This window comes from Mastigoproctus giganteus, chromosome 11 (assembly GCF_048544385.1).
Source record: "Mastigoproctus giganteus isolate SK-2022 chromosome 11, ASM4854438v1, whole genome shotgun sequence".
Classification (NCBI taxonomy): domain Eukaryota; kingdom Metazoa; phylum Arthropoda; class Arachnida; order Uropygi; family Thelyphonidae; genus Mastigoproctus; species Mastigoproctus giganteus.
In genome coordinates, this window is record NC_143585.1 from 1,610,584 (window position 1) to 1,634,041 (window position 23,458).

The window sequence follows — 23,458 nt, forward strand, 5'->3', positions numbered from 1 at the left end:
AGCTACAGTGAAAACCTGACTGGTCCTTAAATTTTGCACACCAGTGTATTTACGTGACACTTCGGATAATTGGGGCAGCCGCTTAATCGGGCTAAAATGCACTAGTTCCAATGTGTCCCAAATAACCGGAATCAACTGCATTTATTATTTTGCAGCCTATGAAAGTAATTCTATAATACTATATAGTCAACACTTTAACTGATTAAAAAAAAATTACAATTGAAATTACCTTAATAAATAATAATCATAATATATTGAACTGTATAAATAACAATTTTATGCTGCAGCTAGAGAAACTAATTACAATTTTTCAAACTCACCTCTTGAGCTTCCTTTTCAAATTTTTCAATTGTTCGTTTATCAATTCCTCCACACTTATAAATCAAATGACCAGTGGTGGTAGACTTTCCAGAGTCAACATGGCCAATAACCACAATATTAATATGTGTCTTTTCTTTAGGCATTGTTTATGTTTCTCTTCCAGATAGTTCTAAAAATAATTAATTTTCAAAAGAAAATTAATCAGATTTTCAGCTTTGTAGGTAAAATATTTTACTTATAAAACTGTAAAAAAATTATTATTACATATGCACCACCTCAAAAAGGTATTGGGACAGAACACCACTAAAAGAAATACATCTTACCAGACGCATTCATGTCAAATTAAATAATGCACCTTATTAAGCAGTTAAATGTCAACAATTATTTACGTTAAGAATATAATAACGTGCCAGAGATTATACATCAAGGCCGCCAACAACCTATAAAAAGCTAAAACTGGACATGTCCATAAATTTCATAAAAATATTCAGATGCTATTAAAAAAGAAAGCATCACTAAAATATTTACAAGATGTCTAAAGAATAAATTCAAATCTTATATATGAATATTCTCATTTTGACTCATTTCTGAAAAGACCAGAAGCATTCTTTGGATACAAATCAAAAACAAACCAAATTATAAATAATAGTGCTAGTCTAAACTTATGCACAACTCAAAATACTAGAGGGGATAGGACTCGGGCATTCACGCAGCATATGCCTAAATCCTATCACCACACCTCCCCTCTTTCACTATTTTCACAATCTTCCAGGTTTCCAGCAGTATATCAGGTGATATACACATATAACCTAATAGACATATATATATATAGATATATATATATATATAATATATTTCAACATTAAAAACAGTACAGACTTTTGAAGACTCATTAGTCACATTCAGTTTTTATTTATAAAATTAGCTGCACTTCTTTCTTTTCAGTGATTAATGGAAATGGCAATGCTAATTAGCATTAGCAGTGGAAAATAATGCATGAAGTAAGCTTATACAGCATCAGCAAAAAATAAATAATAAATAAATAATAATTCCCACATCACCTACAAAATCTCTCTAATAATTATGTCACTCAAAGCAAATTTTCACATCTGTCCTACAGCCATATTTTCAATTTAAGTTTGTATTCTCAGAGGATGAATAAGGATGCCATTAGAGTTTAATAACATTAGCAGAGGCATATGATGCAAGAAAGCAAGCTTATTGCTCTTCTCTGCACTCATTTTAACAATCCTTCCTAAAATAATGCCTCCAGTCCTCAAGGTGTGGCCTGACAATTGCCTCATACAAAGGGATAATCATCCCCTTATCCCTGCTAGCAAAATTCCTGTATATCATGGACAGGTATTTCGAACGAACGGAGGGGTGAAATGGAAGTGGGTTTTTTTTTTTTTTTTTTTTTTTTTTTTGGCTGATGCTGCATAAGCTTGCTTTCTTGCATCATAATGCCTCTACTAATGCTAATGCTATCACTGACAAGACCCATGAGCTGCTCTGGCAGCCTGTCTGAACTGCTCAGAAAACTTCATATCTGACAACAAAATTACCACTGCCTTTTTCATTCTCTGCTACCCTGAGTGTAGTACCAAACAGTTGGTACATTTCTCTTCGGTTACTGCTACCCATATGCAGTACTTTGCATTTGTTAATGTTAAACTTCATTTGCCACTTCTCAGCCCATCTTCCCAAATTTTCTAGATCCTGTTGCAGTAGCATACTCACATTAACAACCCTGTCAGCCTTTATATCATCTGCAAACTTCGACATTAACCTGATATACCTTCATCAATATCATTCGATAAATATACAAAATAGAATTAGTCCACGAAGAGCACTGCCCATTGAATACCATCTGTGTCTTCTCCTACTCAACCATTCCTTTATCTATTGTAGCAACTTGTCCTTAATGCCATACTGCTTCAATTTGTACACTAGTTCCATGTGCAACACTATCAAAAGCGTTCCTGAAATCCAAGTATAGGATATCAAAATTATTTTTTGTATCCAGTTCCTTTGTGACTACATCATAGTATCCAATCAAATTAGTCAGACAAGACTTTCCCATTAAAAAAACCCATGCTGTATCTGAATTATTATTTAGATACAGCATGGGTTCTTTCTTTAATAATTCTTGTCTAGATCAGTCTTGTCTAGATGATCCTGCAATGCTTCTTTAACTAGTGACCCAATTAATATCCCCGGAACAGAAGTTAAGCTAACAGGTCTATAATTACTCGTGTCACCCTTTGATCAGTGCTTTGTAAATTAGTGATAATTTACACATCTCCAGTCTGTGAGAATCTACCCTGAGCACAAGAGTTATCTCATAATTATGGCTAATAGTTTGCTTACTTCCTTTGCCGCCACCTCTAATATTACTGGATAGATCTGATCCACTCCAAGTGCCTTTCTTATGCTTAACTTCAACAATTTCTCCTCCACTTTGCTCTCAGTTATTACAAAATCATTTAGCTCCCTGTTAGAGTTCAATAAGCTTCTGTCCTCCACTTCCCTACAGAATTCCTCATGTGTGAATGTAGATGCAAAATACTCATTCAGTTTGTCAGCTATCTGAGCAGGATCATTAACAGCCGAATGATCGATATCAAGTGGACCAATCTGATTCATCCCCTTCCTTCTATAGTTTACATAAGTAAAGGAGTCTTTGCTGTTTTTCTTTCTTTGCATCCTTTGCCAAAGGTTTCTCATAATCTGCCTTCACTTGCTTAACCTCCTTTGTGACGATTACAGACTAGCTTATATCTACCATAGGCTTCTGTGTTGCCTGATAACTTATATGCATCCCCTGCATTTTTTGTTCCCTGCCACAAGTTTCATTAGTTCATCTGACATCCATTTAGGCCTAAACCTTGAAGAATATTTCTTAATTGGTATGAAAAGCCTAGCAGCTTCCAAGATTAATTCCTTGAATGCTTCCCATATAGAATTTGCCATTGGTAACATCACCAGTTGGTCTCTCTGTATAAAATTTAAAAAATGTCTGAAACCACTGTAGTTGCCTTTACAAAAGAAAAAAACCCTTCCCTTTACCCCTGATGGTAGTTACAATTTTTAACTAAATCCAACAGCAGTACACTGCGATCACTGCCACCTAGCGGTTCCTCATCATCATTATCATGAACTTGGTCTGTCTTAGGTTTTTTAAGACCTGTTCCGTTGTAACTCTTGGAGGTGGTCTTGATCTCGCCATCGTTGTCTTGGTCGACCGACATCTCTCTTGCCTGTAGGTTTGTAGTTAAAAGGCTAATTTTGGGATCCGGTCTGATTTCATTCTTTCCATGTGGCTGATCCATTTTTCCTGATACCGTTTTATGTCATTTACTCTGTTATCTACTTTTAATTTCTCGCGGATATCTAAATTTCTTTGGTGGTCTAGTATTGTAAAGCCTAATAATGGTCTTAAAATCTCATTTGTGCTGCTTCTAGTTTGTGTGCATATTTCTTATTTATGACTCGTCTCACAGCTGTAAAGAGGGCTGGTTTTGAAGTGATGTTGTGCAGTCATAATTTTGTTTCAGTTGTCATTTATTTTCCGAAGTGGCGTTTAATCATTCCATTCATTTTATTATTAGCATTAGCATTAGTAGAGGCATATGATGCAAGAAAACAAGCTTATGCAGCATCAGCCAAAAAAAACAAAAAAACTTCCACTTCACCCCTCCGTTTGTTCAAAATACCTGTCCAGCTGAGCCTTAAATTTATTTAGGCTATCAACTTCCACAACAAGGGATGGAAGTCTGTTCCACCAACCAACTACCCGCTGGCTAAAGGCAAATTTCCGCACATCTATCCTATATCTGTCTTTCCTCAATTTGAATTTATGCCCTCTCAGGTGATTATTCTGAGCAAGAGGAAGAATCCCATCAGCATTGAGCATGCTCAAACCATTATATTTCTGTAGTTTAGTGTGGATGTCTTTCCCTTCATTTGATATTAAATTTCCCAAACAGGTGAAGCCAGATATTTGTTATATTATTTTATCATCAATAACAATTTTGACTCTTTGTATGTTTTTTCCACGTAATCCCATTCATTTTGTTTTTGAGGTGGAGATTTTCATCTCGTACTTTTTACCTATTTTATTAAGTTCATTTGCTGCTATCTGTAGTTCATCTTCGGATTTTGCAATTATAACTTGATCATCAGCATATAATATAGTTTGGATTTTATTCCTGTTGTTCAACTGTATTCCGTTGTTAATTGTTTGTTTCCATTCTTTAAGAATTTTATTGATTTAGATATTAAATAAATTTGGTGATAGTCCACATCCTTGTTTCACTCCTTTATTGGTGTTAATTGGATCTGATAGTTGGCCATTAGAATATTTTATACAGACTTTTGAGTTTTTATATAGGCTTTGGATCACTTTCCGGAGTTGGGTTGGGATATTTTCTTCACATAGAATCTCCCAAAGTTTTTCCCGGTTTACATTGCCATATGCTTTTTCATAATCAATAAACAACAGAAATGTTGGTAGATTGAATTCTCTTATTTTCTCCAAAATTTGTTGTAGTGAGAAAATGGCATCTATTGCGCTTCTCCCTTTTCTGAACCCCCATTGTTCTTCTTCTAAGAATTGTTCACTGTATTTATTAAGTTTATTCTTTAGTATATTAGAGTATAGCTTTGTAGCAGTTGACAGTCTATAGTTGTTAGGGTCATTTCTGGAGCCTTTTTTGTGTAAACTGATTACTATTCCTGTTTACCAATCTTTGGGTATCTGTTGCAAGCCATATGATGTTAAATAATTTTAGTAGTGCATTTTTTAGAAAGGCACCCCCATATTTAAATTTTTTTTTTTTTTTTTTTGATTTGGTAGTTTTGGCGCATCGGCTTCTGTAGAAAGAAGCCGATGCGCTTACTTAAATAGAAAGGGTGCAAGAATATTTGCTGATGCTGTCGAGGCAGTGTTAGGTGGGTCGGAAAACTGCTAGTTGAGGGGATACAAGGACTAATAGATTAACAGTAGCCACTGGCAGAGGTGGAAGTGATTCTTGCACTGCTTCTATTGAAATGAGCAGAAGCCTGAAAAACAAGATGAAGGATATTTCAGAGAATGCTGGGAGTCATTGCGGTACAAGTAAACACATGGGCTGTGTTAGGGTAGCTAAGAATAGAAACAGGTGCATGTATACTTGCGTGTACACCAATGCTAGGAGTTTAGTAAATAAATTTGATGAATTTGAGGTATTGCTCAAAACATCAAAGGCAGATATTGTTGGGATATCAGAGACGTGGTGTCACACAGATATAAGGAATGCAGAACTGGAATTTGGGGAATACAATGTGTATAGAAAGGATAGACAGGACAGGAGGGGAGGAGGGATTATGCTATTAGTTAAGAAACACATAAAATCCAAGGAAGTGAAGCCAGTCGACATTGATGGACAGGGCAGTGTCGAGTCAGTTTGGTGCGACATAGGGAAATCAAAATTCAGAGTAGGAGTGTGCTATAGGCCTAATGACTCTGATGAGTATAATAAGATACTGTACAGGGAAATAGAGTGGGCCAGTAAATCAGAGAGTCTTACAATGGGGGATTTTAATTTCCCAGATATTGACTGGAATTTGTGGGTTGGTCACTCGCACACTAGCAAGGCTTTTGTGGATTTATTGGATGATTGTTTTCTACATCAGCATGTTCGAGAGGCAATAAGAGGGAACAATACTCTTGATCTGATTATCAGTAGTGATTCTTCATGCATTAAGAATCTGCAGATAAATGAACCACTAGGTGGCAGTGATCACAGTGTGTTGAAGTGGGATTTACTCAAGGAGGTAACTACCATCAGAGGTAAAGGGAAGAGTTTTTGTTTTCGTAAAGGCGACTATGATGGTCTGAGACAGTATTTAAATTCTATACAGTGGGACCAACTGATGATGTTACCAACAGCAAAATCATAATGAGAAGCATTCAAGGAACTAATCTTGGAAGCTACCAGGCTTTACATACCAACTAAGAAATATTGTTCAAGGTTCAGGCCTAAATGGTTGTCAGATGAACTAATGAGATATGTGGCAGAGAAGAAAAATGCATGGGATACATGCAAATTAATCGGTGACATGGAAGCCTATGATAGATATAAGTTGGTCTGTAACCAAGTCACAAAGGAGATTAGGCAGGCAAAGGCAGACTACGAAAAATCCTTGGCAAAGGATGCAAAGAAAAACAGAAAAGAGTTCTTTACCTATTTAAACTCAAGAAGGAAAGGGATGAATCAGATTGGTCCACTGGATATTGATGGTTCAACAGTTGAGGATCCTGCTCAGGTGGCTAACAATCTAAACAAGCATTTTGCATCTACATTCACACATGAGGAGTTATTCAGGAAGGAGAATGACGTAGGTAAAGTAAACATTGGCAGTGAGCTAGATGATTTTGTAATAACTGAGAGGAAAGTGGAGGAGAGATTGTTGAGGATAAACATAAAACAGGCACCTGGGGTAGATGGGATCTATCCAGTTATATTAAAGGAGGCAGCAAAGGAAGTAAGCAAACCCCTAGCCATAATTATGAGAGCTTCTTTGGACTCAGGGGAGGTACCCATAGACTGGAGATGTGCAAATGTAACCCCAATTCACAAAGGAGGATCAAAGGCTGACACAAGTAATTATAGACCTGTTAGTTTAACTTCTGTTCCAGGAAAATTAATGGAGGCACTGGTTAAAGAAGCACTGCAGGATCGTCTAGACAAGAATTCAGTTATAGCTCAGATGCAGCATGGTTTTATTAAGGGCAGGTCTTGCCTGAACAATTTGATTGGATACTATGATGTAGTCACAAAATAACTGGATGAAGGGAATAACTTTGATATTATATATTTGGATCTTAGAAAGGCTTTTGATACTGTTGCACATGGAAGACTGCTGCACAAATTGGAGCAGTGTAGCATTGGAGGCAAATTGCTGCTATGGATAAAGGGATGGTTGAGTGGCAGAAGACAGAGTGGTAATCAATGGACACTGCTCAACGTGGACTAATGTTATTAGTGGAGTTCCTCAGGATTCAGTGTTGGGTCCGTTGTTGTTTTCTGTATTTATGAATGATATTGATGATGGTATATCAAGTTTAATGACCAAGTTTGCAGATGATACAAAGGTTGGCAGGGTTGTTAAGGACACTACTGACGCTATGCTGCTGCAACAGGATCTGGAAAGGTTGAACAGATGGGCTGAGAGGTGGCAAATGAAGTTTAACATTGACAAATGTAAAGTACTACATATGGGAAACAGTAACCCCAGATCAACGTATCAATTCTGCGGTACTACACTGACAGTGGTGGAGAATGAAAAGGACCTGGGGTAATTGTGCAAGCAGATATGAAGTTCTCTGAGCAGTGCAGACGAGTTGCAAGAGTAGCTCATGGTGTCTTGTCAATGATATACAGGAATTTTTCTAGCAGGGGATTATTCTCTTGTATAAGGCAATGGTCAGGCCACACCTTGAGTACTGTATACAGGTCTGGAGGCCTCATTTCAATAAGGATGTAGAGCTGCTGGAACGGGTACAGAGAAGGGCAACAAGATTTGTGAATGGAACAAAGGGTTGCTCTTACGAAGAAAGGCTTAAATTTTGCAAATTACAGTCTGGAGACTAGGCACCGGCGAGGTGATCTGATAGAGGTGTATAAGGCTTTGAATGGTTTGTGCATGCTCAGTGCCGATGGGATTCTTCCTCTTGCTCAGAATAATCACCTCAGAGGGCATAAATTCAAATTGACGAAGGACAGATGTCGGATAGATGTGCGGAAATTTGCCTTTGACCAGCGGGTGGTTGGTTGGTGGAACCGACTGCCATCACTAACAAGTGATGGAAGTTAAAGTAGACAGCCTAAACAAATTTAAGGCTCAACTGGACAGGTATTTCGAACGAACGGAGGGGTGAAATGGGAGTGGTGTGTGTGTTTTTTTTTTTTTTTTTGGCTGATGCTGAATAAGCTTGCTTTCTTGCATCATATGCCTCTACTAATGCTAATGCTAATAATCACTTTCACCTGATTTGAGTTTAACTTTCAATCGACTTTCATACAGGAATTTAGTGCTTTCGTCTTCCAACAAATGTATTTTTAATTTCTTAGTAGTTTTTGTTGGTATTTTCTTCTTTTTATTAAGATAATTTCTTTTTATTTTGAAAGTGCTTTCTACTAGGTAGTGATCACTGTCAATTTCACTGCCTCCGAATACTCTCGTGTCTCTAATTTTGTCATTTAAATTTTCATTAATGATAATATAATATTTTTTTGTTTTATTTCGATTTTTTCGTTTTAATTTCTGGAGAGTATCATACGGAACTGTTCTACGTACTATATTGAGGTATACTCCTCTTATTATTTTACAAATATTCATATATAATATAAGGAAACAAGAAATTTTCGTAAAATCAGAAATGATTAAAAAGTCCTGTTAAAAACTTAATCTATTATAGACTGTGTTTTTTGCTTCCCATGTGAATTTATGGATATTCTTATGTCTGAAAAAAGTATTTGTAATTTTAAGTTTATTAAAAATGCAGAAGTCTGTCAGGCATCTTCCATTATTGTTGACCACGTGTTCGCCTTCTGATCCTATACATTTGTCTACTGATTGGGCACCAACCCTTGAATTAAAATCTCCTGCTAGTATGAGATACTCGTTTTTGTTAGTTTGGTCAATGATCTGTTGTAATTCGTCATAAAATTCTGTAGTTTCATCAATGTTGCCTTCTACTGGTGCGTAGATGCCAATGATTGTTATTGTATAAGATAGAATTTTTAGTCTTAATTTCAATATTCTGGGTGATATCCAAGAGTAGTCTAATATTTTGTTTTCCCTTTCTTTCTTTATTATAACAGCAACTCCCGATGATGCCCACATTTCACTTGGTATGCCGGCGTATATCATTATGAAGTTACCTATTTCTTTGGATCCTTTGTTGTTCTTTTTTGTTTCGGTAATGACTGCTATGTCAATATTTCTATTTTCTAGTTCCATGGTCAATTCATCTAATTTGTGATTTATTCCCCTAATGTCCCAAGTTGCTACTTTAAGTTCCTTAATTGTAGTCCCATACCCATTGCCTAGGTCGTTACCCTTGAGATCCATCCAGTTTTTTCCCTTGAGCTTATTTCAAGTATTTAGAATACCTAGTGGTTCCTTTATCTGCAAATTCATAATGCATTTATAAGTAACAATAAATTTCCTGCTTCACTAAAAAGGCCTCTGTGGTCAGGAAATCTATCCATAATTAATGCCGCCAACTCTGACCAATTATAAATTTCCTGCTTGTACACTGGATGACCATACTGTTCACAAGATAGAGAGAATATGGGATCAAACCACAATCAACCAAAGCACATATACTTTGTAACTTCATACCCGACCACTTGGCTATGGCACCTATCATTAACTCAATTCATTTAAAACCTCAAACACTTCAACAGATCATCTCAGAGTTACCTACTTTCCAGATGCTGCCATTTCAGAACTGAAGTCTTTCTTGGTAAGAGTATCCTTTTGTATCCCAGACTAATCTTACTGCTTTTCTCTGTACCTGTTTCAATGCATCACCATCCTTTCCAAAATGGGGCTTCCAAACCTGTATGCAGTACTCAAGATAATGCCTAACCACTGCTTTATAAAAAGGATAATTACCTCCTTGTCCCAGCAGGCAAAATTTCCTGTATACCAATGACAGAACACCACAAGCTGTCCTAGCAGTGCCTCTACAAAGAACTTCGTGTCAGACTGTACAATTACCTTCAGGTCTTTTTTGTTCTCCATTACCTTTATGGTACCACCTAGGGATGGTAGTACCAGGGTGAGGTGTTTGCCCAGAGAAAGCTAACTGCTGGACTATTGTTTGTCCTGACAATGATGTTTGGTGAAGGCAGCATAATGGTCAGTGGTTGTTTTTCATGGTTAGATCTGGGATCACTGGTTTGTTTTCAACAAAACCACAAATGCTGGGGTCCATCCAGATGACCCAGACAATAAAGCATTACATATTTGTGGCAGGGCACCGGGGAAGGCCAATACTTGTATCAGCAGGACAATGCTCCACCATACTGCTCACATTGTGACAACCTGTTTTGAGAACATGAGCATCAAGAAGTTGGAGTGGTCAGCCCAGAGCCCTAATTTCAATCCTACAGAGTAACCCTTGGATGAATCAGACAAACTTTTGGAGTGAATGGATAGGTGAAATGGGAAGTGTTTTTTTGTGATTTTTTTTTTTTTTTTTTTTGGCTGATGCTGCATAAGCTTGCTTTCTTTCATCATATGTGTCTACTAATGTTGACAGCTTGACTTCTGATCTAGGGAAAATAATAAAGTTGCTGGCAAAGAAGTAATGCAAAAACAATTTAATTGTATAAACAAACAAATAATTTTGATATCATATGCTTAGATTTCAGTAAAGATATTATTCCCCATGAAAAAATGCTGTACAAACAAGAGCAGTGTGGCATTAACGGAAAGTTACTGCTATGGAAAACCGGAAGGATGAGAGGAAGAAGACAATTGTTATAAACGACCACTGCTTTTCTTGGAAAAATGTACAGTGGTTATTTTTCATGGGTAGACCTGGGACCACTGGTTTTTTTTTTTTTACAAAACTACCAATGCTTGAGTCTATCCAGATGACCCAGACAATAATGCATTCCACACCTACAGCAGTGAACCCTTTTCCCCAAGGATTTACTGCCAGGCCTGTCATTTTCAGTATTTAATAATGATACTGATGAAGGCATCAAGCCTACTGTCTAAGTTTGCAGATGTGAAGGTTGTCAGGGTGGTCAATGACAGTGTGACAGTATTGCACGGCATGCTTCTAACGAGATCTAGAAACATTAGGCAGATGGGCCAAGAAGTGGCAACTGACTTTTAACACTGACAAAGGTAAGGTAATGCACACAGGTAGTAGTAATCTCAGAATAACATACCAACTCTGTAGTGCCACATTCATAGTAGTCGAGAATGAAAAAGACCAGGAATAATTGTGCAGTTAAATATGAAGTTCTTTGAGCAGTACAGACAGGCTGCCAAGACAGCTCACAGGCTTTTGTAGGTGATATAAAGGAATTTGGGTAGCAAGGATAAGGAGGTGATTATCCCATTGTATAAGGAAGTGTCTCTCAACCTTTTTTTAATTATCACCCCCTAAAGGGCTTTTTAGGGGCCGATAAGGCTTTTTTAGACAATATTTTTTCTTTTATCGCCCCATGAAATTTTAAACAAGAAAATACTTTGTACATTAGCATTAGTAGAGGCATATGATGCAAGGAAGCAAGCTTATGCAGCATTAGTCAAAAAAAAAAAAAAAAAAAAACCGCTCCCATTTCACCCCTCCGTTCATTCCAAATACCTGTCCAGCTCAGCCTTAAATTTATTTAGCTATCAAGTTCCACAACAAAAGATACTTAGAAAATACTTACTCTTTATTCAATGGGATCCCTGAGCCTGATGCTTCTTAGCTAAAAGTTCAATGTTCGGTATGATGTTAATAAGTTTAATTCTAATGTCTCCTCTTGAACATATATCAATTCTGTTTCTTTCCTTTAATATTTTATTTACTGAACTAAAACCACTTTCAACCATAAAAGACATTGCCATTTCAGACCACATTGCTGGATAAATAAGTTTAGTTGTTTATGACCCCTGAAACTCAGCCATTCCACCTTTTTTGAATTTATATTTGCATTCTTCGTTACATTTTCATTCAATGAGTTCTTCTTGAATCCAATCGGATCTAACATCCGTGCTTCACTTCAAAAGAAAATAAATCTGAAAATGTTTTTCATTTCACCTTTTAAAGAACACAAATGATCTGAATAATTCTCGCTGAGATTCGTTGATTTCAGCTAACTCTTGCATACCATGAAATTGTTTTCTCATTAAATTCCTTTCAAATATTTCCAGTTTTTCAGTAAAAGCTTTTAGTGATAGAAGTGATAGACATGCTTGCAGTCTATCACTGTAATTAACTTTCCTTGAAGTTGAAGTGATACTTCATTAAGTTTTCAAAAAATCCAAGCTGTACACAGTATATATTTTTTTTTTTTTTTTGCTAATCTCCTTTGCTAAATCTGTATCTCATTCACTTTCTAAAAAACTAATTATCATATCAAAAAGGTTTACAAATCTTGTTAGACTGTTTCCTTTATCTGACTTCTGCGTGTAAAAGAAGCCTCACATACTATTCTTCATTATCAACACAAAATTTTCTGAAAAGACAGTCATATTTGCTATGTGACTTTATTTTATTGATGGTTTTAATAACTATACTGAGAGATTGATAAACAACTGGACTAATATTTTAGTTTTTTTTTAGAAAGTGAGTTTAGTTAGTTTTTTAGAAAGTGAATGAGATACAGATTTAGCAAAGGAGATTAGCAAAAAAAAAAAAAAAATATATACTGTGTACAGCTTGGATTTTTTGAAAACTTAATGAAGTATCACTTCAACTTCAAGGAAAGTTAATTACAGTGATAGACTGCAAGCATCTGCCGATAAATGAACCACTAGGTGGCAGTGATCACAGTGTGCTGAAGTGGGATTTACTCAAAGAGGTAACTACCATTAGGGGTAAAGGGAAGGGTTATTGCTTCCGTAAAGGCGACTACGATGGACTGAGACAGTATTTAAATTCTATACAGTGGGACCAACTGATGATGTTACCAATAGCAAATTCAAAATGGGAAGCATTCAAAGAACTTATCTTGGAAGCTACTAGGCTTTACATACCAACTAAGAAATATTGTTCAAGGTTTAGGCCAAAATGGATGTCAGATGAACTAATGAGGCATATGGCAGAGAAGAAAAATGCATGGGATACATACAAATTAACACATGACACAGAAGCCTATGATAGATACAAGTTGATATGCAACCAAGTTACAAAGGAGGTTAGGCAGGCGAAGGCAGATTACGAGAAATCCTTGGCAAGGGATGCAAAGAAAAACAGCAAAGAGTTCTTTACTTATGTAAACTCTAGAAGGAAGGGGATGAATCAGATTGGTCCACTTGATATTGATGGGTCAAGTGTTGATGATCCTGCTCAGGTAGCTAACAAACTAAATGAATATTTTGCATCGACATTCACACATGAGGAGTTATTCAGCGAGGGGAATGCCAGAGGTGTATTCAACTCTAGCAGTAAGCTACAGAATCTTGAAATAACTGGGAGTAAAGTGGAGGAGAAACTGTTGAAGATAAACACAAGAAAGGCACCCGGGGTGGATGGGATCTATCCAGTTATATTAAAGGAGGCAGCGAAGGAAGTAAGCAAACCCTTAGCCATAATTATGAGAGCTTCCTTGGACTCAGGGGAGGTACCCATAGACTGGAAATGTGCAAATGTGACCCCAATTCACAAAGGAGGATCAAAGGCTGACACAAGTAATTATAGACCTTTGAGCTTAACTTCTGTTCCAGGAAAATTAATGGAGGCACTGGTTAAAGAAGCACTGCAGGATCATTTAGACAAGACTTCAGTTATAGCTCAGACACAGCATGGTTTTGTTAAGGGGAAGTCTTGCCTGACCAACTTGATTGGATACTATGATGCAGTCACAAAAGAACTGAATGCAGGGAATAACTTTGATATTATATACTTGGATCTTAGAAAGGCTTTTGATACTGTTGCACATGGAAGACTGCTACACAAATTGGAGCAGTGTGACATTGGAGGCAAATTGCTGCTATGGATAAAGGGGTGGTTGAGGGGGAGAAGACAGAGAGTGGTAATCAATGGACACTGCTCATCGTGGACTGAAGTTATTAGTGGAGTCCTCAGGGCTCAGTGTTGGGTCCATTATTGTTTTCTGTATTTATAAATGATATTGATGATGGTATATCGGGCTTAATGTCCAAGTTTGCAGACGATACAAAGGTTGGCAGGGTTGTCAAGGACACTACTGACACTATGCTGCTGCAACAGGATCTGGAAAGGTTGAGCAGATGGGCTGAGAGGTGGCAAATGAAGTTTAACATTGACAAATGTAAAGTACTACATATGGGAAACAGCAACCCCAGAGCAACATATCAACTCTGTGGTACTACACTGACAGTGGTAGAGAATGAAAAGGACCTTGGGGGGGGGGGTTGTGCAGGCAGATATGAAGTTCTCTTAGCAGTGCAGACGGGCTGCAAGAGTAGCTCATGGAGTATTGTCAATGATATACAGGAATTTTTCCAGCAGGGATAAGGAGGTGATTATTCCATTGTATAAGGCGATGGTCAGGCCACACCTAGAGTACTGTATACAGGTCTGGAGGCCTCATTTCAAGAAGGATGTAGAGCTGCTGGAACGAGTACAGAGAAGGGCAACAAGATTAGTGAATGGAACAAAGGGGTGCTCTTACGAAGAAAGGCTAAGTTTTGCAAATTACAGTGTCTGGAGACTAGGCACCAGCGAGGTGATCTGATAGAGGTGTATAAAGCCTTGAATGGTTTAAGCATGCTCAATGCTGATGGGATTCTTCCTCTAGCTCAGAAAAATCACCTGAGAGGGCATAAATTCAAATTGAGGAAAGACAGATGTAGGATAGACGTGCGGAAATTTGCCTTTAGCCAGCGGGTGGTTGGTTGGGGGAACAGACTTCCATCCCTTGTGGTGGAGGTTGATAGCCTAAATAAGTTTAAGGCTCAGCTGGACAGGTATTTTGAACGAACAGAGGGGTGAAGTGGAAGTGGGTTTATTTTTTTTTTTTTTTTTTTTTGGCTGATGCTGCATAAGCTTGCTTTCTTGCATCAAATGCCTCTACTAATGCTAATGCTCTGTGAAAAAAAAAATTTTTTGCAACCAGATGATGTCAGTGCACAGTGCAGTGTATCGCAAGAACTTTGGGACATACTTCCTACAGGTGGCTATAAAACCTTTGTCTTCCAACCATGGAGGTAGCTCCATCAGTGGCACAGGATACCAAATTTTCCAATGGTACTTGTTTTTCATCAAACCATGTTTTTACAGCAACAAAAATGGATGCTCCAGTACTTTCTATAAATTTTACAAACAACATCTCTTCTTGCAATTTACAATCATCATCGAAATAGCGAATGTATGCCATTAGAAGAGCCTTACTGTCAGTAACTATGGATTCATCAATCTGAATAGAAAATTTTCTCATTTTTAGTTTGTCAATTAGCTGCTCTTCAATGTTAACTGATATCTCATCGATTCGTCTTTGAATTGAATCATTGCTCAATGGCAATGTTTTTAAAATACTGGAAGGATTTTGATGCATCACTGTTGAAATTACAGTCTCTAATTGCGGGTCGTATAACAGTCTCAGTCCCAGTTTTTGCAATGATTTGTACAATTTTATAAGATGCAATCATTCCATTGTCATTTGTTCGTGTGTTCTTACATAAGGAAGTAACAGTGTTACGTTCCTAAAAATTCTTTTTTAAATTTTTTAAATATTTGATATTTACCAATTTTATCAGGATGTTTCCTTTTCAAGCGATCTAAAAGTCTTGATGGTTTCATAGCCTCATTTGAAAAAGAACTATTACACATAAGACACATAGGCTGTCTTGAGCTGAATGGATGTTCAAAAACCATAAGCTAGATATTCACCCAGATACTGCTCATACTTTTTCTTTTCAGCACTTGACATGGTTGATGATGGGTTGAATAAGTACAAAGAATTAAATAAAAATATAAACTATTTTTATTTAACACTCACAAAAGCTGTGGATCAAAAATAAACTTCCATGAGGAAATAATAAATCAAGACTAATTTTCGCTTAGAAAGTAGAAAAAAAAAAATAATAATAAAATAACTCGACTATTATATTAGGGCCACTCATAATTTCTTATATATGCCCATGTATGTATTATGTCTGTAAATTGTGTGTTCTCTGGTCGATTTGCATGCTTTGCTGGACGAAAAACCCCAGTGTTTGGGGAAAAACCTAGCTATCTATGCCCGAGACCAACTTACTCAGCCACAGAGTGAAAAAACCCATTAGAGTTCCTCTTGTCATCGACGAAATTCGAACCCGGGCCTTTTCCACTCGGTGTGGGGAGGATGGTGACGATACCACTGTGCTACCTGTGCAGACGAGAAAGTAGAAACAATAGACTAAAACATTTCCTTATCCCATCCATGCCTCATATATTGATCAATGAAACAAAAGAATAAATAAACCAGGCCACCATCAAGGCCGGAGTTGTCGGAAAGACACAAATGCCAAGGATTGCGGAGATATTACCTCTGAAAGCATTTAGACATTTAATGTCTATGAAAAACAAAGGTGATTGAATTAAATCACACTCACTATCTTCCTTTTATCAAAATTTCTAACTCACTCCTAATATAATATACCTAATGTTAAAAATCAGTTGTCTCAGGGGAAAAGAAAACCCAATGAGAGAAATTAAATATTAAGGAATAAGATGTCGTCAGGTAGAACTGAACTTTGGAGGGCCACAAACCATTGTAATACCCATGATTTTTGCCCCCATTGCGAATCCCTGGTATAAGGCAATTGTTAGGCCACATCTTGCATACAGGTCTGGAAGGCTCATTTCTGGAAGATGTGCAAAGAAGTGAGAGGAATAAGTGCAAAGAAGCGAGAGAGCAAAAGAGTGTTCTCTCCAAGAAAGGCTTTAGTTCAGCAAGGTACAGCTTCTGGAGACTAGGCACTCTTCAGAATATGACTGAAGTTAAGGCTTGAATGGATTGAGTAAGCTCAATGCTGACAGAATCCTTCCTTTTGCTCAGACTACAACACAGGGCATAAATTCAAATTGTGGATGCTTGTCTTTGTTCTAACAGTCAACTACCCAGCAGGTAGTTGACTGTTAGAACAAACTTCCATCTGGTGTAGAAGTGCACAGTTTAAATAAATTGAATGTAAAAACTGTACAACCTATCAGACAGGATGGACAGATGATATGGGTATTTTTTTTTTATCTGGTGGAGTATAAGCTTGCTTTCTTGCATTGTTTGTCACTACTAATACTAAAAACAGAGCTGAACTGAACTCAGAAGGCTGATTGCAGAAAATTTCAGACGACATTCATAAAAAACTGATGGAGTGTTCCAAAGAGACTAGATACTCTCGAAAAGACTAAAGTTTTCAGTACAGTTCTTAATTTTCCTGTAAATAAAGGTTATTTCTAGATTTGCAGGTGAATGGATATTAATGGTAGGGCAGTGTATATAATAGCACAGACTGGAAAAACCAAAGAGGATTTATTTGATATGTACAATATTATTTACAAGGACAATACAATACAAAATTATCTAAAATTTCAAGATTCTTTCCAAATTCCACCATCAAACTTTTATAAACATTCAATTACTGTACAAAATGCTTTAATTTTGAAGAATTTTTTCTCAGCCTAGCCTGTTTGTTAACAGGAGGGACTGCTTCTACAGAGATGAGATACACTTAAATATAAAGGGTGCAAGAATATTTGCTGATGCTAGCGAGGCAGTGTTACTGCTAGATTGGTGGGATACATAGACTAATAGATTAACAGTAGCCGCTGGCAGAAGTGAAAGTGATTCTTGCACTGGCTCTATTAGAATGAACAGCAGCATGGAAAGCAAGGCAATGGAGATTTCCAGGACTGTTGGGAGTCATAGTGGAACAAATAAATACATGGGCTGTGTTAGGGTAACTAAGAGTAGAAACAGGTGCATGTACACCAATGCTAGGAGTATAGCTAATAAATTTGATGAGCTTGAAGTGCTAGTCAAGCTTGAAGTGCTAGTCAAGACATCAAAGGCAGATATTGTTGGGATATCAGAGATGTGGTGTCACACAGATATAAGCAGTGCAGAATTGGAATTTCGGGACTACAATGTGTACAGAAAGGATAGACAGGGCAGGAAGGGAGGAGGGGTTATGCTGTTAGTTAAGAAACACGTAAAATATAAGGAAGTGCATCCAACTGATGTCGGTGGACAACGAAATGTTGAGTCTGTTTGGTGTGACATAAGCACAGGAAAAGAAAAATGAGAGTAGGTATGTGCTATAGGCCTAATGAATCTGATGAGTATAATCAGCAATTGTGCAGAGAAATAGAGTAGGCCAGTAAATCAGAATGTCTTATAATGTGGGATTTTAACTTTCCAGATATTCACTGGAACTTGTGGGTTGGTTACTTGCACACTAGCAAGACTTTTGGAGATTTATAGGATGACTGTTTTCTACAGAAGCATGTTCAAAAGGCAATCAGAGGGAGGAAATACTCTTGATCTGGTTATCAGCAGTGATTATTCATGCATTAATAATTTGCAGATAAAGGAACCACTGGGTGGCAGTGATCACAATGTACTGATATGGGAATTATTTAAAAATGTAACTACCATCAAAGATAAAGGGAAGGGCTTTTGTAAAGTTTACTGACTACAGGAGTCTCAGACAGTTTTTAAATTCTGTACAGTAGGATCAACTGATGATGTTACCAATGGGGAATTCTAAATAGTCTTCAGAGACTTAATCTTCAAGGCTACTAGGCTTTTCATTCCAACTAAGAAATACTGTTCAAGGATCAGGCCTAAATGGATGTCAGATGTAACAGGATCTAGAAAAGTTGAGCAGAAGGGCTGAGAGGTGGAAAATGAAGTTTAACATTGGCAAAAGTAAAGTACTACATATTGGAAGCAGTAAACTCGGAGTAACGTATCAACTCTGTAGTACTACACTGACAGTGGTAGAGAATGAAAAGCACCTGGTAGGTAATTGTGCAGGCAGATATGAAGTTTTATGAGCAGTGCAGACGGTCTGCAAGAGTAGCTCATGGTGTCTTGTCAATGATATACAGGAATTTTTATAGCAGGGATAAGGAGGTAATTATCCCCTTGTATAAGGCAATTGTCAGGCCACACCTTGAGTACTGTATACAGGTCTGGAGGCCTCATTTTAAGAAGGATGTAGAGCTGTTGGAATGAGTACAAAGAAGGGCAACAAGATTAGTGAATGGAACGAAGGGTTGCTCTTACGAAGAAAGGCTTAAGTTTTGCAGTTACAGTGTCTGGAGACTAGGTACCTGCGAGGTGATCTGATTGAGGTGTATAAAGCCTTGAATGGTTTGAGGAGAATGCTCAATGCTGATGAGATTCTTCCTCTTGCTTAGAATAATTACCTCAGAGGGCATAAATTCAAATTGAGGAAAAACAGTTGTAGGACAGATGTGCAGAAGTTTGCCTTTAGCCAGCGGGTAGTTGATTGGTGGAACAGACTTCCATCTTTTTTTCTGGAAGTTGATAGCCTAAATAAATTTAAGGCTGAGCTGGACAGGTATTTGGAACAAACGAAGCTGTGAAATGGGAGCGTTTTTTTGTTTTTTTGGCTGATTCTGCATAAGCTTGCTTTCTTGCATCATATGCCTCTACTAATGCTAATGCCCATATGCAGTACTTCGCACTTTTCAATGTTAAACTTCAGTTGCCACTTGTCAGCCCATCTGACCAACTTTTCCAGATCCTGTTGCAGTAGCATACTGTCATTACAGTTATTAATAACCCTGCCAACCTTTGTATCATCTGGAAACTTTCACATTAAGCTTGATATACCTTCATCAATATCATTGATAAATATAGAAAACAACAATGGGCTCAAGACCGAATCCTGAGGGACACCACTAATAACATTAGTCCAGTAGAGCAGTATCCATTGATTACCACTCTCTGTCTTCTCCCACTGAACCATCCTTTTATCCATTGTAGCAACTTGCCCTTAATTTGCATGGGCAACTTTCCCATTGTAGCAACTGCTCCAATTTGTAAAGTAATTTTCCATGTGTAACAGTATCAAAAGCTTTCCTGAAATCCACATAGATGATATCAAAATTATTTTTTCCATCAAGTTCTTTTTGCAATCAAATTTAGTATCCAATCAAATTGGTCAGACAAGACTTCCACTTGACAAACCCATGCTGTTTCTGAATTATTACTACTGTCTTGTCTAGATGATCCTGCAATGCTTCTATAACCAGTGACTCTACATTATTTTCCCTGGAATAGAAGTGAAACTAGCAGGTGTGTAATTACTCATGTCACCCTTTGATCCCCCTTTATGAATTGGAGATACATTTGAACATCTCCAGTCCATGGAGACTTACCCTGAGTCCAAGGATGCTCTCATAATTATGGCTAAGGGCTCTATTACTTCTTTTGCCACCTCCTTTAATATCACTGGATAGATCCCATCCAACCCAGTTGCCTTTCTTATGTGTAACTTCAACAATTTCTCCTGCACTTTTGCTCTCAGTCATTACAAAATCGTTAAGCTTCTTGTTAGAGTTTAATAAGCTTCTGTCCGCCACTTCCCTAAACAATTTCTCATGTGTGAATGTAGGTGAAAAATACTCATTTAATTCGGCAGCTACCTCTGAAAATGATTATCTACAGTCACACCACTGATATCTAGTGGACCAATCTGATTCATCCCCTTTCTTTTAGAATTTATATAAGTAAAGAAGTCTTTGCTGTTTTTCTTTCCATCCTTTGCCAAAGATTTTTTATAATCTGCCTTCGCTTACATAACCTCCTTTGTGACTTGACATGATTACAGACTAACTTGTATCTACCATAGATACAAGACAATTTATGTCACCTGACAATTTATGTGCCTTCCATTCATTTTTCTTCTCTGCCACGAGTCTCATTAGTTCATCTGACATCCATTTGGGCCTAAACCTAGACCAGTATTTCTTAGTTGGAAAGAACGCCTAGTAGCTTACAAAATTACTTCCTTGAATGCTTCCCATTTAGAATTTGCTGTTGGTAACATCATCAGTTGGTCCCACTGTACAGAACCTAAAAAATCTCTGAGACCACTGTAGTCACCTTTACGAAACCAAAACCCTTCCCTATACCCCTGATGGTAATTATTTCTTTAAGTAAATTTGCTCATCAAAATTCCCACATCAGTACACTGTGATCACTGCCTGCTAGTGGTTCCTTTATCTGTAAATTCTTAATGCATAAATAATCATTGCTGAGAATCAGATCAAGCTGTTATTCCCTCCTGTTGTCTCTCTAACATGCTGCTGCAAAAAACAATCATCCAATAAATCCACAAAAGCCTTGCTGGTGTACGAGTAACCAACCCACAAGGTCCAGTCTGTATCTGGGAAGTTAAAATCCATCATTATAAGACACTCAGATTTACTGGCCCACTCTATATTTCTCTGTATAATTGTTAATTTGTACTCATCAGAGTCATTAGATGTATAACAAACTCCTACCCTCATTTTTGCTTTCCCAGTGCTTATGTCACACGAAACTGACTCAACACTGCACTGTCCATATATGTCAACTGAATGCACTTCCTTTGATTTTATTTGTTTCTCAACTAACAGCATAACCCCTCCTCCCTTCCTATCCTTTCTGTACACATTGTACTCCCTAAATTCCAATTCTGCATCCCTTATATCTGAGTGACCCCACCTCTATGATATCTCAACAATATCTGCCTTGGGTGTCTTAACCAGCACTTCAAATTCATCAAATTTATTTACTATACTCCTAGCATTGGTGCATATACATACACCTGTTCTTACTTCTGGTTACTCTAACACAGCCCATGTATTTACTTGTTTTATGACTTTCTTGCGGGGAATCAAAGGATGCAGCACTTCGCTAACGAGCCCTCAATATAGGGGGTGTTATATCGCAGTGACATCATCACACAGGCAACACTCCCAGCAGTTCCTGAAATAACCCAGCAACTTGCTTTCTGGGTGGCTGCTCATTCCAATAGAAGCAATGCAAGAATTATTATCACCTCTGCCTGCGGCTACTCGTAATCTATTAGTCTGTGAATTCCTACCCCCCCCCCAAGAACTTCATCAATCAGGGACTCCATTATTTTCCCCATAACAGAAGTTAAACTAACAGGTTTGTAATTACACGTATCACCCTTTTCTCTCCCTTTGTAAATTGGGGATACATTTCACATCTCCAGTTTGCGGGGACTTCCCCTGCATCCATTTATGTTGTCATAATTATGGGTAGGGTTTGCTTACTTCCCTTGCTGCCTCCTTTAATATAACTGGATAGATCCAATCCACCCCCAGTTGGTTTTCTTATGTTTTTCAACAATTTCTCCTCCACTTTTCAACAATAATTTCTCCTCCAGATGAAAAATATTCACTCAGTTTGTCAGCTACCTGAGCAGGATCATCAACTGTTGAATAATCGATATCAACTGGTCCAATCTGATTCACCCCCCTCCATCTAGAGTTTACATAAGTAAAGAAGTCTTTGCTGTGTTTCTTTGCATCCTTTGCCAAAGATTTCTCATAATCTGCCTTCACTTGCCTAACCTCCTTTGCGACTTGATTACAAACTAGCTTATATCTACCAATGGCTTCTGTGTAGTCTGATAATTTATATTCATCCCATGCACTTTTCTTCTCTGCCACAAGCCTTGTTAATTCATCTGACATCCATTTAGGTCTAAATCTTGAACAGTATTTCTTAGTTGATATGAAAAGCATAGTTGCTTCCAAGATTAATTCCTTGACTGTTTCCCATTTAAAATTTGTGTTGGTAACATCATCAGTTGGTCACCCTGTATAGAATTTAAAAACTGTCTGAAATACACCTTTATGAAAGCAAAAACTCTTTTACCCCTGAAGGTAGCTTCATCTCTAAATAAATTCCTCATTAGTAAACTGATTGTTGCCATCTAGTGGTTCCTTTATCTGCAGATTCTTAATACATGAATTAATATTCATAATTACCCATTTATTTAATATAAATTGATTTATTATTAATCTTATTAACCAAATTGCTAATGTAAAATTATTTAAAACTGTTAAAACTTAATTTTTTACCTTATGTTTGCTGAAGCTATTTGTTACTAAAATAATAGTGCTGTAACCAACAACTGATAAACATTAAGACAATTTTGGTTAAAACAAGACAAAATATACTACGTTAAAAATAAAGACAAATTAAAAATCAAAAGATTTTTAATTTGTCTTCCATCCTGTCCGCACTGCTCAGAAAACTTCATATCTAACTGCACAATTACCCCCAGGTCTTTTTCATTCTCCACTACCCTGAGAGTAGTACAGCACACTTGGTACATTACTTTGGGGTTAGTGCTAACCATATACAGTTCGTTGCACTTGCCAATATTAAACTTAAGT

The 23,458-nt window shown here is 37.2% G+C and overlaps 1 protein-coding gene across 1 annotated transcript in view; it reads right to left on the reverse strand.

Moving 5' to 3' along the window:
- Positions 1-23,458, reverse strand: part of LOC150077639 (elongation factor 1-alpha-like) — a 139,348-nt gene that overhangs the window by 91,393 nt on the left and 24,497 nt on the right. The window contains exon 2 of the mRNA XM_090384786.1: positions 321-490. Within this exon, the coding sequence (XP_090240912.1) occupies positions 321-464 (144 nt within the window). The 5' untranslated portion in view covers positions 465-490. The remainder of the gene's footprint in view (positions 1-320; positions 491-23,458) is intronic.